This window comes from Phaenicophaeus curvirostris, chromosome 7, assembly GCF_032191515.1.
Source record: "Phaenicophaeus curvirostris isolate KB17595 chromosome 7, BPBGC_Pcur_1.0, whole genome shotgun sequence".
Taxonomy (NCBI): Eukaryota; Metazoa; Chordata; class Aves; order Cuculiformes; family Cuculidae; genus Phaenicophaeus; species Phaenicophaeus curvirostris.
In genome coordinates this window covers 19,647,982-19,660,202 of record NC_091398.1, presented here as the reverse complement: position 1 = coordinate 19,660,202, position 12,221 = coordinate 19,647,982, and the positions used below count along the sequence as shown (strand labels likewise).

General features: G+C 43.9%; 1 protein-coding gene across 1 annotated transcript; it reads left to right on the top strand.

The window, feature by feature from the left end:
* Nucleotides 1–2,880: 2,880 nt before the first annotated feature.
* CDCA7 (cell division cycle associated 7) lies at nucleotides 2,881–11,990 on the top strand. The gene is made up of 10 exons (XM_069861118.1): nucleotides 2,881–2,910; nucleotides 3,835–3,960; nucleotides 4,360–4,470; nucleotides 5,965–6,216; nucleotides 6,622–6,699; nucleotides 7,451–7,639; nucleotides 8,058–8,198; nucleotides 8,634–8,783; nucleotides 9,375–9,511; nucleotides 9,819–11,990. Exons 1-10 carry the CDS (start codon nucleotides 2,890–2,892, stop codon nucleotides 9,847–9,849), a joined length of 1,236 nt encoding a protein of 411 aa, XP_069717219.1. The 5' UTR covers nucleotides 2,881–2,889; the 3' UTR covers nucleotides 9,850–11,990.
* The last annotated feature ends 231 nt before the right edge of the window (nucleotides 11,991–12,221 follow it).

The window sequence follows — 12,221 nt, the reverse complement described above, 5'->3', positions numbered from 1 at the left end:
ATGAAGAGGTGATTGGACAGCTCTTACAGAAATTTTTAATTACTGTCATTAGTGGCTGCAATCTTACTCTTTTCTATAGAGCTAAGATATGTGTATTGCATTGTGCTACAGGTACTCTGCAAACGTGAGAATCCAAACTCTCCCTTTCCACTGAAATACTTGCACCTCTGTCACTGTGCAAGTCCCATCACAACAATTACCAGCATCACACAAACATTAATTAATACATCCATGTATTATTTTCAGCAGGTAGAAATGTATTGCCCCTATTGAAAAAAAGCAAAAAGAACTGGAGCTTAAAATGCATTTTTCATAGTTAAGAAGTGTATAAGACAGCCAGGTACAGGGCAGGAGCCTGTAGAGGGAAAAGCTGTGTTGCAACGCCAACAGCCCACATCAGCAGGTGACGTGCAGGGCAGCTCTTGTCCTTCACCCTGGAGGAACAAAGGGCAGTCAGTGTTTCTAACAATGGAGCTATTGTTGGACGTCCACGTTCTTGCTACTGCTTGAAGGTCCTAATGTGTGAACAACTTTGCTTCCCCTAGACAGATGCAGAAAGCATTGCACGCTCAGTCTACAACACGTCCCTCTGCAATTTCAGCGGATTCCCTCAGCAGGTCTTCCAAGGGCCGCTAACAACTCATTTCAAGGAAAGATGAGAATTTAAGAGACTATTTTCTTGGGAACACCTGATGAAATACTCCAGATAATCTTCACTGACACATGAGCCCTAAGGGGTGAGTTCACCCTGCAGCTGGGCAGCAGGGGAGATGGAGAGGCTGACAGGACCCGGACCAGGGGACCAAACGGGCAGGGATGTTTTCTTCCACTCACATTTAGCCTAATTTGAGTTAACTGTGGCTGAAAATGCTGTGCTCACCTGGGTTCACCTTTGCATGTCCTCAGCTGTAAACGTGGGACAGTGGTGCTGCCTACATCTGGACAAACATTAAGAAACTTTATCCATCATGATAAAGCCAGTTGGTAAGTTTGTTCTGCCCATCCATTGAGGGCATGTAAGTAAACTTGTATTTGTAAATCATTTTTCTGAAAAAAGTAAGACTATATCAAATATAGTCTATAGTCTACATAGTTTGACATATAGTCTATAGTTTGATATAGACTATATCAAACTGTGTTCAGTTCTGGCCCCCTCACCACAAGAAGGATGTTGAGGCTCTGGAGCGAGTCCAGAGAAGAGCAACAAAGCTGGTGAAGGGGCTGGAGAACAGGCCTTATGAGGAATGGCTGAGAGAGCTGGGGTTGTTTAGCCTGGAGAAGAGGAGGCTGAGGGGAGACCTCATTGCTCTCTATAACTGCCTGAAAGAAGGTTGTAGAGAGGAGGGTGCTGGCCTCTTCTCCCAAGTGACAGGGGACAGGACAAGAGGGAATGGCCTCAAGCTCCACCAGGGGAGGTTTAGGCTGGACATTAGGAAAAAATTCTTCACAGAAAGGGTCATTGGGCACTGGCAGAGGCTGCCCAGGGAGGTGGTTGATTCACCTTCCCTGGAGGTGTTTAAGGCACGGGTGGACGAAGTGCTGAGGGACATGGTTTAGTGTTTGATAGGAATGGTTGGACTCGATGATCCAGTGGGTCTTTTCCAACCTGGTGATTCTATGATTCTATGAAATTTCAGGAAACATCCTCCCAACTGAGCTCTCTTGGTTGGAAACCACCCTGGGTGGCAATGGGCTTAAAGGGATCGAGCGTAGTCTGGTCTTGGGAGAAGAGTTTAGTTCACCTGCTTTTGTGCATGTGCTGAGGAGCCAGCGGCGCAGGTAAGTACGTAATTATGGGCTTAGTTAAAATGGAGATTCTTTTACACAGCAGCTCACTCAGGAAAAGTAATGCCCACAGAAAGCCTCCACAAGGGCTCTTGTACTCTCTATTGTCCCGCAGCCTATTTACAGGCTTTGGCTTAGAGATGATTTGTGGTTCGCTTTACCCCGGCGCGGGTTTGTGTGTGCGCTGCACGTGCACGGGGCCTTCTTCCCTTGCCCAGATTGCAATGAGGACTCGCCCGCAGTCGGGAAGGTGCCTGGGAACACTGAGCAGCTACAGTTGCACCGAACCGTGCCCAACCCACGGGATGAGGAGGGTTACAGCAAACGCCGAGGCCGCGAAGGCCACGCAGCTTCTCTAGGGCTTCTCCCATGACCACGGGCACTGAACAGCAGTCACCCCGCAGCTGTTTCGCTGCATTTAAGGGCTGTATTCGCTTTAACGCGACACTGCAAACGTGGCATGAAATGCTTTACAACGACTCCCGACCCGTTTCCCTCTGGGCTGTCTTCAAGCAACACTTTATTCGTAAAGCTCAGCAGAGGCAGCTCCCCGGGAGGCGCGGGGGGTGCCCGGCGGGGACGCGGAGGCTCCACAGCGCCTGGGCGCTCCCCGCCCTCTCGAGAACCTGCAGCTTTGGGGTTTTTTTTCCGTCAGGGCGGCGATAACAAACGCGGTCCCGGCCTATAAAAAGCTCTTAGGAGGAGAGAAAGCGAGCGCCAGGCCCCACGCGGGCGGCGCCCCCCGCCCCCAACCCGGGCCGGGCGCTTTTCGCGCCACTGGGCAGGTCCTTGCAGCTCCGCGAACCGAAAAAAAACCCCAACCAATAAAAAACCTCACAAAAACCCAACCAAACAAACAAAAACCCGCACGCGTTTCCCCTGCGCTATCCCCTCCGGGGGTGCCCCGGGAGAGCTCTCCGGCTCCTGAGCGGGGCCGGGGCCGCCGCGAGCCCCGCGCCGGCGGGCGCCACCGCATCTGCCAGGACGCGGGCGCGAGCGCGGGAAAGGCGCCGTCCGGCCCCGCCCCCCCGCGCGCGCGGCGCTTTGGCGCGAACCTTCATTCTCCCGCGCGCGTCTTGCCGCCCGCCTCGCCCCGCCGCCAGCATGGCCCCGCCGCGCCCGCAGGTCAGCGCGGCTCCTGCCGCTCCTCCTCCTCCTTCTTTCGCTTCTCCTTCTCCTTCTCCTTCTCCTGCCCGGGCTGGGCTTGGGGGGGGGGGTGGTGGGATCCCTGCCGCGGAGCCGCGCTCGGTGGCGGGGCGGGCGGCCCCTGCCGCGGGAGGCGCGTTTTCCTCCCGTCCCGGGCCTCCGGGCGCTCCCTCGCCCCTTTGTGTCCGGGCCCGCGAAGTTTCCCCGTTCCCGAAGCGCGGAGGCAGTGGGGTGGGGGATGTCTCTGCCCGCCCCCCGCCCTGGGGCCGTTACCGGTCGGTCGCCCTGGGCCCGCAACGTTCGTGGCCCCCGCGTCGCCGCCGCCGCCGGTGGAAAAGGAAAAGAAAACCCGCATCCCCTCAGAAAGGGCATCTCGGCCTGGCGATAACAAACTGCGAGCTATCGTGTCTAGAACAGTTGTCTCCAAACTCCTCTTCTCTCCAGCCTTAGTCCCTTCCTTAGCAGCTGCAGCGTGTTTAGCGTTTGCCTCAAACTCAACGTAATTAATAAATCAAAGCAGGCTTCTAGGTACTGTTCGAGCGCTTGTGCTTGTTTCCAGCGTTGCCTGTAACGAGTGGGGGAGGGTGTGGTTGGTGCGTGTGTTTCTGCCTTGCTGTTTACGTTATATAAGTATTTAATAAGTATATAATATATGTAATACGTTATATAAGTATTTCTAAACTACCAAAACTCATTATAACAAGGATTGGAACTTTATCTGAGCAGAAATTGTTCCTGTTTCGAACTTTGGGAGTTATTTGAAAGTTGATGATAATTCATCTGACTTGTATTCAGTAGTTACACATCCTAAAACGTCAAAATATCCTAAGTTGTAATTTGAAGGTGTTCTTAAAAGCTAGTGTGGTCTCTGCTGTTAACGGTGTTGCTATTGTCCTTTTGCAGCGCCAACGTTGTTCAGGAAGGAGACCCTTAACGAGATTCCGAAGCACAAAACTGATTCCCATGGAAACATCCTCATCATCTGATGACAGTTGTGATAGTTTTGGTTCTGATAATTTTGCAAACACGGTAAGTGCAGTACAAAGTCAAATAAAACTAAAGTGCAGCGCTAGTAAAGCTTGCAAAAATGTAAAGCTGATAAATGTTTTGTGCACAATTCAAACTGCTTGCTCTGCTTATGTATTTGTGCAGTAGTTATGAATCTATGCTATGTGCTGTAATTTCATTTCTTTCTGTATTTGTGTCTCTAGGTGGTAATTGTTGGAGATGGATTAGCTCTTTATTCCAGCCTTTGAAATGTCATCTACCCTAACATGCCTGATAATTTGCAACTGCAGTTCTGAGATCCCTTGTTAAATGCCTTACATATTTTTTTCTTTATTAAAAAAATTATTTACTTATACTGCACTTGTAAATATGAATCATTTGCTGTACAACTTCAGTTAAAGGATATTTTATTTTTCATAGAAACGCAAGTTTAGATCAGATATTAAAGAAGAATTGGCAAAAATTTTCCATGAAGCTTCTGATGATGAATCCTTCTGTGGCTTTTCAGAAAATGAGATTCAAAATGCATTGGTAAGAGCTGATTTTAGTTTGCAATATAAAATTTAAATTCTTAATAAAAAAATAACCGAGGCCTCAGCTTGAAAGTCACGTGTTGTCAGAAAGAAGCATCGCATTTACTTCAATGTACTTTTATGTCATGTAACTACAGTTTCATTTTCTTTTTGTTGCTGTAAAAAGCCCCAGGCTTCTGAGCTTTGCAAGTTCAGAAGAAAAATCTGCCTTATGAGTTTCCAAATCTAATACCTTTTAAAACTGCCCTTGCTGGATATTACTCTATTACTCTAACATTTCTGGTTTGCTCAGTATGAAGTGTTACGCCAGCCCATGGACTCCAGTAAATCCGAGAAAAATTTCTGTGTATATTGACCTGCAGTCAGGCATGTGCTCTGACAGTGTAACAGGAAATGCTTTGCTTCTTTAGTAGCAGAGAAATAGTGCTAGATGGTGAAATCTGCCTTCCTGCTTTTCCTTGACTTCAGTGGAGGATCAGTTTTATTGCTTAAAAGGACCAGCAGTTGCTATTTAGTAGAAAAGATGGAAGTAATACCATGTTTGGCGTAAAATAGGTTTGTTGTAATGTCAGAATGTGCTGAGGAATGACTAGAAGAGAAGAATATCAGGTTGGAAGGGGATATGTCCACGTTAAATAACGCACAACAATAAAGAAAATAAGTAGGAGACAAAGCTGGAATAGATAAGTAAGTAAAAAAATGGATAGCTAAGCATAATGGGCAACTAGAAGTACATACTTTGTTTAATAAAAACCATGTGCAAATAAGATTTGCCATTTGAGACTGATGGTCTATTGCATATGATGCAGGAAGCCGGCTGTTATTTATGACCAAAATAAGACTTTTACTGAGCCTAAACTGAAAAGTCAAATCTTACTGCAAAGTAAGCTTTTAATTAAACAAATTCATTTCTGTCTTCAATGAACCCTTGGTTCTTGCAAAAATTGTAAGCAAAGCATCAGAATTCAAAGTAATACTGGGATTGTATCCAAAATTATTTCATTGACAGGGTCTAAAGGAAGTTTTCACCTGATATTGTTGTGCTGCAAGGTGGCTATTGCCACCTTACGGACTTGGGTTTGACCCTGTGCTGAGAACTGTGTAGTTGCTTTTCTTACAGCCAGATACTGCAAAATCAAAGCTTTTAAAGGCTGTTCTTTTTCTTGCACTTGCACACAAACTAACTTTGCTATTAAACCTGCAAATGATAGCAGAGACTGCTGCGATTGAAACCAAGCTCCTTTTCTGATGTATTGTGGCAGTACAGCATGGCTTTCCTTGAGAGTTTTTTTTTTTATCTGTGCCTCCTGCCCCCCCCGCCTCTCCCCCTTCTCCCCCTTAAAATCTACAAGAGTACTAGGACTGGAGATTTAAAGGTCTAGATTTTGGCCACATTGCCTCTTTAACCACTCCCCCCAAAAATATTGAACTGTAATTTAATTGCAGAGAAACTTATTTGGATTTATGTGCTTCCATTCTGGTTTGTTAACAGAAATTGGGATCAGATTCAGAGGAGAGTGATCGAAGTGCTGAAAGTGCGGTAGCTCGGAGAAGGCAGAAATGCCCTGTTCCTCTAAAAGTAGCCATGAAGTTTCCACCTCGAAGATCGGAGAGGAGGAAGGGCGAGGTGGAACCTGTTCCTGAAAAGCTGATGCCTGCTCCAGATTCCGACTCTGACTCTGAAGAAAAGGGTGCCTTGTTTTTAGAAAAAAGAGCTTTAAACATAAAGGAAAACAAAGCTATGGCAAGTACTCAGCTCCTGGTGGGGAACTCCCCCTTCTTTGCTCTCCTCCCCGCTTTTTGACTCTTAGAGGACTTCTCTAGTTGTTCAGATTAACTCTTAATGGGAATTATGTGAATTCATTAAGAGGAATTTACTTTCCTAATATTTAAATCTGATGCTTCTTGTCCACTGGTATGTGAAAATCCAAAGGCTTTCGTAAAATCTGTAGGCCAAAAAAATAGGGCTTCTACATTAAGTTTGAGTGTTTTCAAATTACTCGTAATTACTAAGACATAAATAAAACGTAAAAGTAGAAAGTTGAAGAGCGACTACATTTTCTATAAGTGATTGTACTTGTAGTCTTAATAGTCTGTAATAGCACATAAACACCCTTCTAAGACTTTGCTTCCTTTTTTTCCCCCTTAGCTTGCAAAACTAATGGCTGAGTTGCAAAGTGTTTCTGGTATCTTTGGTGGAAGAAAATCATTGCCAACTGTCAGTCCTGTAAGTATAAACGTACTATACTTACCTTCAGATTTCCAAGACGTGTTTCTGACGTAACAAACTAGGACTCAATTGAAAAACTTAATAAACCATGTAAATCAAAGTCTAGTTCAGAATTTTATTGCTTCCTAAAACAGACATCCTCATTGTGCAATTGTCTTTTGATTTGCCACTGTACAAAGCTGAATGGATTCATTCATAAAGGTTAGCTGTCTCCACAGGCCAATAAAATGAAACAAGGTGCTCTGTAAATACGCATTTATCAAAGGCTGGAGATAAGGGAGGCAGCTCAGACTTTTAAGCTCAAGCCTGAATATTCTGTGAGTTTGAAGCCTTGGGAAAAAAACTTAACATGTGGCCTAACTAGGTCCTTAAAGAAGGTTGGGTTGTGAATCGGCAATGTAATGAATTTTACTGCTAATTTACCTGGAAGTTGTGTGAAGGTGGCAACACCACTAAAAGTTGCAACTACTCGTAGGCAAAGGATTCTGCTGCAGCATGGGGGAATTAATTTACCTTATACCTGCATGGACACAAATTTGCTTTTAAGTTTCTCTGCAGCTAGCAGAACGTCCAAGATGAATTTGCATAGGATGTTTTTACCTTGTGTTTTCTGATTTGGGACAGTGGGGAGATGCCTTCTTTAGAAAAGACAGAAGGAAGGCATGTCTTATGGGAGAGGAATTCACAGTAGGGACAGGAACTGTCTGTGTGTTCGCCTGTTTGATTAGAGGCTTTTAAACATTACTAGGGACCAAAGCGACCTCCAAGACGTTCGTTGCCCAGAAGTGCTTTGAGGAGGAACCCAGACCGAAGTTCTCGGCCTCACACAAGATCCAGGTCCCTGATTGAAGGTCCTCCTACTCCTTTACCAGAAGAGGAAGGTGATGACCCGTACATCTTAGTGAGAAGAAGAAAGATGTCTGATGAAGGCCTGGAGGTATGTTGAGGTTCTAATTTTCCTGTTGCAGGTTGATCATGAAGGTGGTTTTGTATCCCTTCAAGAAAATGGCAGTTCATACAGAGCAATTCATACAGAGTTAATCAAGATTTTGAGTATGCCATGACCTGGAATAAGTACAGAGAATAGAATATTGTATGTGTTCTCCATTTTCTCCCGCCTTATCTTTGATGTATGACTTCCAATTGCAGTAGCACTTCTGCACCCTGAAGGTGACAGATCAAGAGAAGGTGCTAAAGCTGCATCCATGTCATATGTCTTTGCAAAGATCTGTTATCTCTCGTTTAAATGTATGATGAGTATTTGAGACCTTGGCATTGCTTTGAAGGTCCCCACCTTGTTTGTGTAGAGTTTTTGCTGAAACAAATACTAAAAGTATTGTGTCTTCACTATTCAGCATGAAGCTCGAACTCCCAGGAGGGGTCACCGTGGTGCCATGGCTTTTCCACACATTGTGCGCCCAGTTGAAGAGATAACAGAGGAAGAGCTGAATAATATTTGTGGATCTGCAAGAGATAAAGTGTATAACAGGGCCATGGTAAGTATATTCCGACGTTATGAAATGCATATTTTGTGAAGTAATTTTCTTGTTATTCCCTGCTTATGGCTTAGCATCAAGTAGAGCAGACTCCCCTCTCACTGGAGGTATGTGTCTTTTGGAAGAAGTATGCCTGAGATCTTGAAACATCACCTCTTATCTTTTCCTGTACTTGTAGAATGACTCTTACCAAGCCAATTATCTTGCTTTCACCCTGGAACAACTGTAGTACCTAGGTGATACCAGCTGGGGAAAGTGATTAATGGACACTAAAGATGCAGTTTTAAAACAGTCTGAGTTGAAACTTGCAAGGTGACTTTCTGTTTCAGGATAAGCACTGCTAGCTGCCAAAGAGATTACCTGCTAAATGCTCTGCCCCTAACTAAAAAGCTATCTGTAATGTCTTGTTCCTGAGCTACTTTCCCTGTGTTCTAGGGATCCACCTGTCATCAATGTCGCCAGAAAACCACAGACACCAAGACAAATTGTCGTAACCCTGATTGCATAGGAGTACGGGGCCAATTCTGTGGGCCGTGCCTCCGCAATAGGTATGGGGAAGATGTCAGAACGGCGTTACTGGATCCGGTAAGATAGTTTTGAGTATTGGTTTTATTGTGCTCAGTTTGAGCAGAGATATGCATTGGTTACTCATAGCAATAGTTTAGAAGGGAAGCGGGGAAACGGCTTACAGTGACTGTAGTGGATAACTCAGTCCTGGTTTGATAAAAACTGAATTGTGGAATCTTGTGTTGTGTAAAACTTGATGTAGTTACTACTTCTGTAGCTTTATTTTGCAAGAGTAAACTATGAGAGCAGAGCAGCTGTCAGAATACTCTAGTATTTAAGCATCAGAATAATGTTCTCTCTTGCCTTGCTTTAGTGCTTAATGCCCTATGGAGAGGAACTGTGTTGTAGACAGAGTGCTGCTGTTGTGGAGGTTGTGCAGGAATTCAGCAGAGTGGAAAGCTTCCAGTGGTTGTGCACAGGGCAGGCAAGGAGAGTATAACCCCTTTCAGGCTGAAGAATTTGCATTCTTGCCCTGGTTTAGACAATTTCTGCAGCAGTGATGTTCATTGCAGAACTCGCTCGTGGAGCAAGACCCTCTTCTAAGTTGTGGGTGTGAATCGTGTCTGGCATTCCAGATCAGCTAAAAAGGCTTGTTTGTCCTTTGTCTAGACTTGGACATGCCCACCATGTCGCGGAATCTGCAACTGTAGCTTCTGCAGACAGCGGGATGGCCGATGTGCTACAGGTGTCCTGGTCTATCTGGCCAAGTACCATGGCTATGACAACGTGCACGCCTACTTGAAAAGGTCAGTATGCAGCATGGCAGTGGCTTGGCTCTGCTCTTAAGTGGGATAAGCAACTCAAAACTGGGAGAGTTCTCCACATCCCAGTTTGTCAGCTAAATCTCGAGATCGGTCCTTGTTGCCTTTAAAATCTGAGACTTTTACCACATGATTTTTCTGACATGTTGGTTCTTACCCAAAAGGAGTGCTACATCCACTCTGTCTTTTGGCCCTCAGCTCTAGCTGTGTTTATTGTCAGGGCTAGTTTGTCTAAAGAGTTTCCAAATAGTGTTTTGCTACAAGCTAACTCATTTTTCTACTTGTCTTTCAGTCTGAAACAAGAACTTGGAATGGAAGACTGAAGCTGCGACTGCCTTTTAGATTATGTACTCTTTCACCGACGTCACATTATTGCCTACAGTGAATTGTTCAATCAAATGAGATTACAAAGCCAGTGCCTGCCTTTCTTCCCTTTTGGGTAAAAAGGATAAAGAACTTTCACTCACCTCAGTGCAAACCATACTTGGGAAAACTGTTTAATGAAGGTCTTTGCCCACATGTTGTTTGTTTTCTTTTTAAACAACTTTGCAAGTCAGATAGCATCAGTCCTTGCTTTCTTCCTTTTTTTCTTCTTTTTTTTTTTTTTTTTCTTCCCCTGAAAGGAAATGGGGCTTTGAGCCATTAGGGTTGTACTCATGCAGTGTTTCATGCTACAGGTTTATTTATATTTTGAAGTTGATGATAAAAAGATACAGATGTTCTGAAAATTCAGGGCACTCAGGTCCTCAGTTCCCAGAGGACCAAATGGGGAAAGGTATGTGCTTAACTCCAGGCCAACTTCTGCAATACAGACTCTTACTGAACATAAATGATTGAGTAGAAGCTAAGAATTCTCTAAAACAACAGTGTATTTTTAAGTTCAAAAAGGAAGCCCTAAAGGTTGCAGCTGAGCAGTCTCCAAGCACTAGTGCTTGGTTTTATGCAGTACTCGGTGCATGTTGCCCATTTTAAGGGAGATTCTCAGAGTGACTTTAAAAATGCAGCAGAAACAATTAGGGGTGCCACTCTACTTGTGCTCAGATGAAAGAAGGTCACTGCTGAAAGTTTCCCAGCACCAATGCTAACATTGCCTAGTGATGAAAGTGATCTGAACAGACTGGTAAATATTGTGGAATGACCACTCTGTATAAAACAGAATATACCTTTTCCTAAATTACTGGTTTTGTGCGTCTCTTCTCCCTGCTCTTGCTGCAACTGCAGAACTGCTTCTTTCCAGAATTGGCACTGGTCCCGGTGAAGCAGGATGCTTCCAGACCAGGGCTTGATTAAGTAGAGGGGTAGTTCATGTGGCTGTTAGCCAGCTACAAGTGGATGGAAGATGGTATTTGTTGAATTTAGTTATCAGGAACAGGGGCAATGACAATCACTGGAATAAGAAGCCTGAATTTTTTTTTACCTCTGAATAAAATTAAAAAGCAAGGACTTTCTAAATGCAGTCCAGCTTAAAGCAAGTTATTCTTCCAGTTGTATAGAGCAGCATGAAGGTAAATAGATAATGTTCTTAGAAGACGTCCTGATTGTAGTAACAGATGAGGAAGAACAATTGCTTCATCAAAAAGGCTTTCAAAAATAAATAAGGACATGTAATGGGTTGGGTAAAATTTGTGAGCACTTACAAGTGCAATTAGTGCTGTGCTCTACTCCTTAACTGTCCAGCCATATTTCTGCATCTGGCTCTGCATGACTATAGAAGGATATTTGGCATGATGTTGTTAATGAGGCATGAGCATAGTGAAAATGGAGCTGAAGAATTCTAATGTGCTATGTTGATGTGTACTCAGGGCTGTAGAAAAGAAGGTTCCCTGCAAACTGTATCTGGAGAACCACAAAATGCATAAATGCACTTAGTTTGGTTATGGAAACTGCTGAATAAGCTTTGTACAAGGTTTAGAATGCAATGTTATAAACAATGTATGGTTGAATAGTAGAAGAATCAACTTGGTTTTATTGAGCACTAGAAAAAAAACATGGGTTTAGACTTCTCTGCTTGCACAGTATTTGCACTGTGTGTATACATAACAGTCCACAGTTTATACCTTTCTGGAAATTATATCAGTGTAATCAGCAGGAGAGAGGAATTTAGAAACAAAAGATATTTATGTCTCAGATTTGCAGTTCTGTTTCATAAATCATCCATCCTATTGAAAATCTCCTGTCCTCTCTTTGTCTGTTTTTATGGTGTGAGTAGTTGTGCAATCTGAGGTGGAAAGTGCTTTACCCTCTAGGTACATTTTGTGAAGAAGGGACTCTAGAAATACATGTTCTGACGGATAAGACTGATTTTATTTTTTTTTTCCTAATTGCTGGGCTTACCTTCTGATTGCTTAGAGTGTAAAAGGACTGTCCTAAAAGCAAACCGCTGCATCAAATCACAGACTGTTGTATTCCTATTTACTCAGATCTACTATGTTCCATACAAAGTCTTTTTATTTTGAAAATAAAAATTTCCTGTGTTACAGTTTTTGCCTCTTAGCTGTTTTTTAACAGCCCATTAGAGCTATACTTTCAGTTGAACTTCTGTTGTGAAGTGAAGTAGTCAGTAGTTCCCATCATACTGGGGGGAACACTGAGACTAAAATATCTTTCTCTCCCTAGCCGTGTGTCCCTGAACCAGGCTTGCTCATTGTTTGGTAAATCCTCATGACTAACTTGCAGTGGTAGTAATACAGAGGTG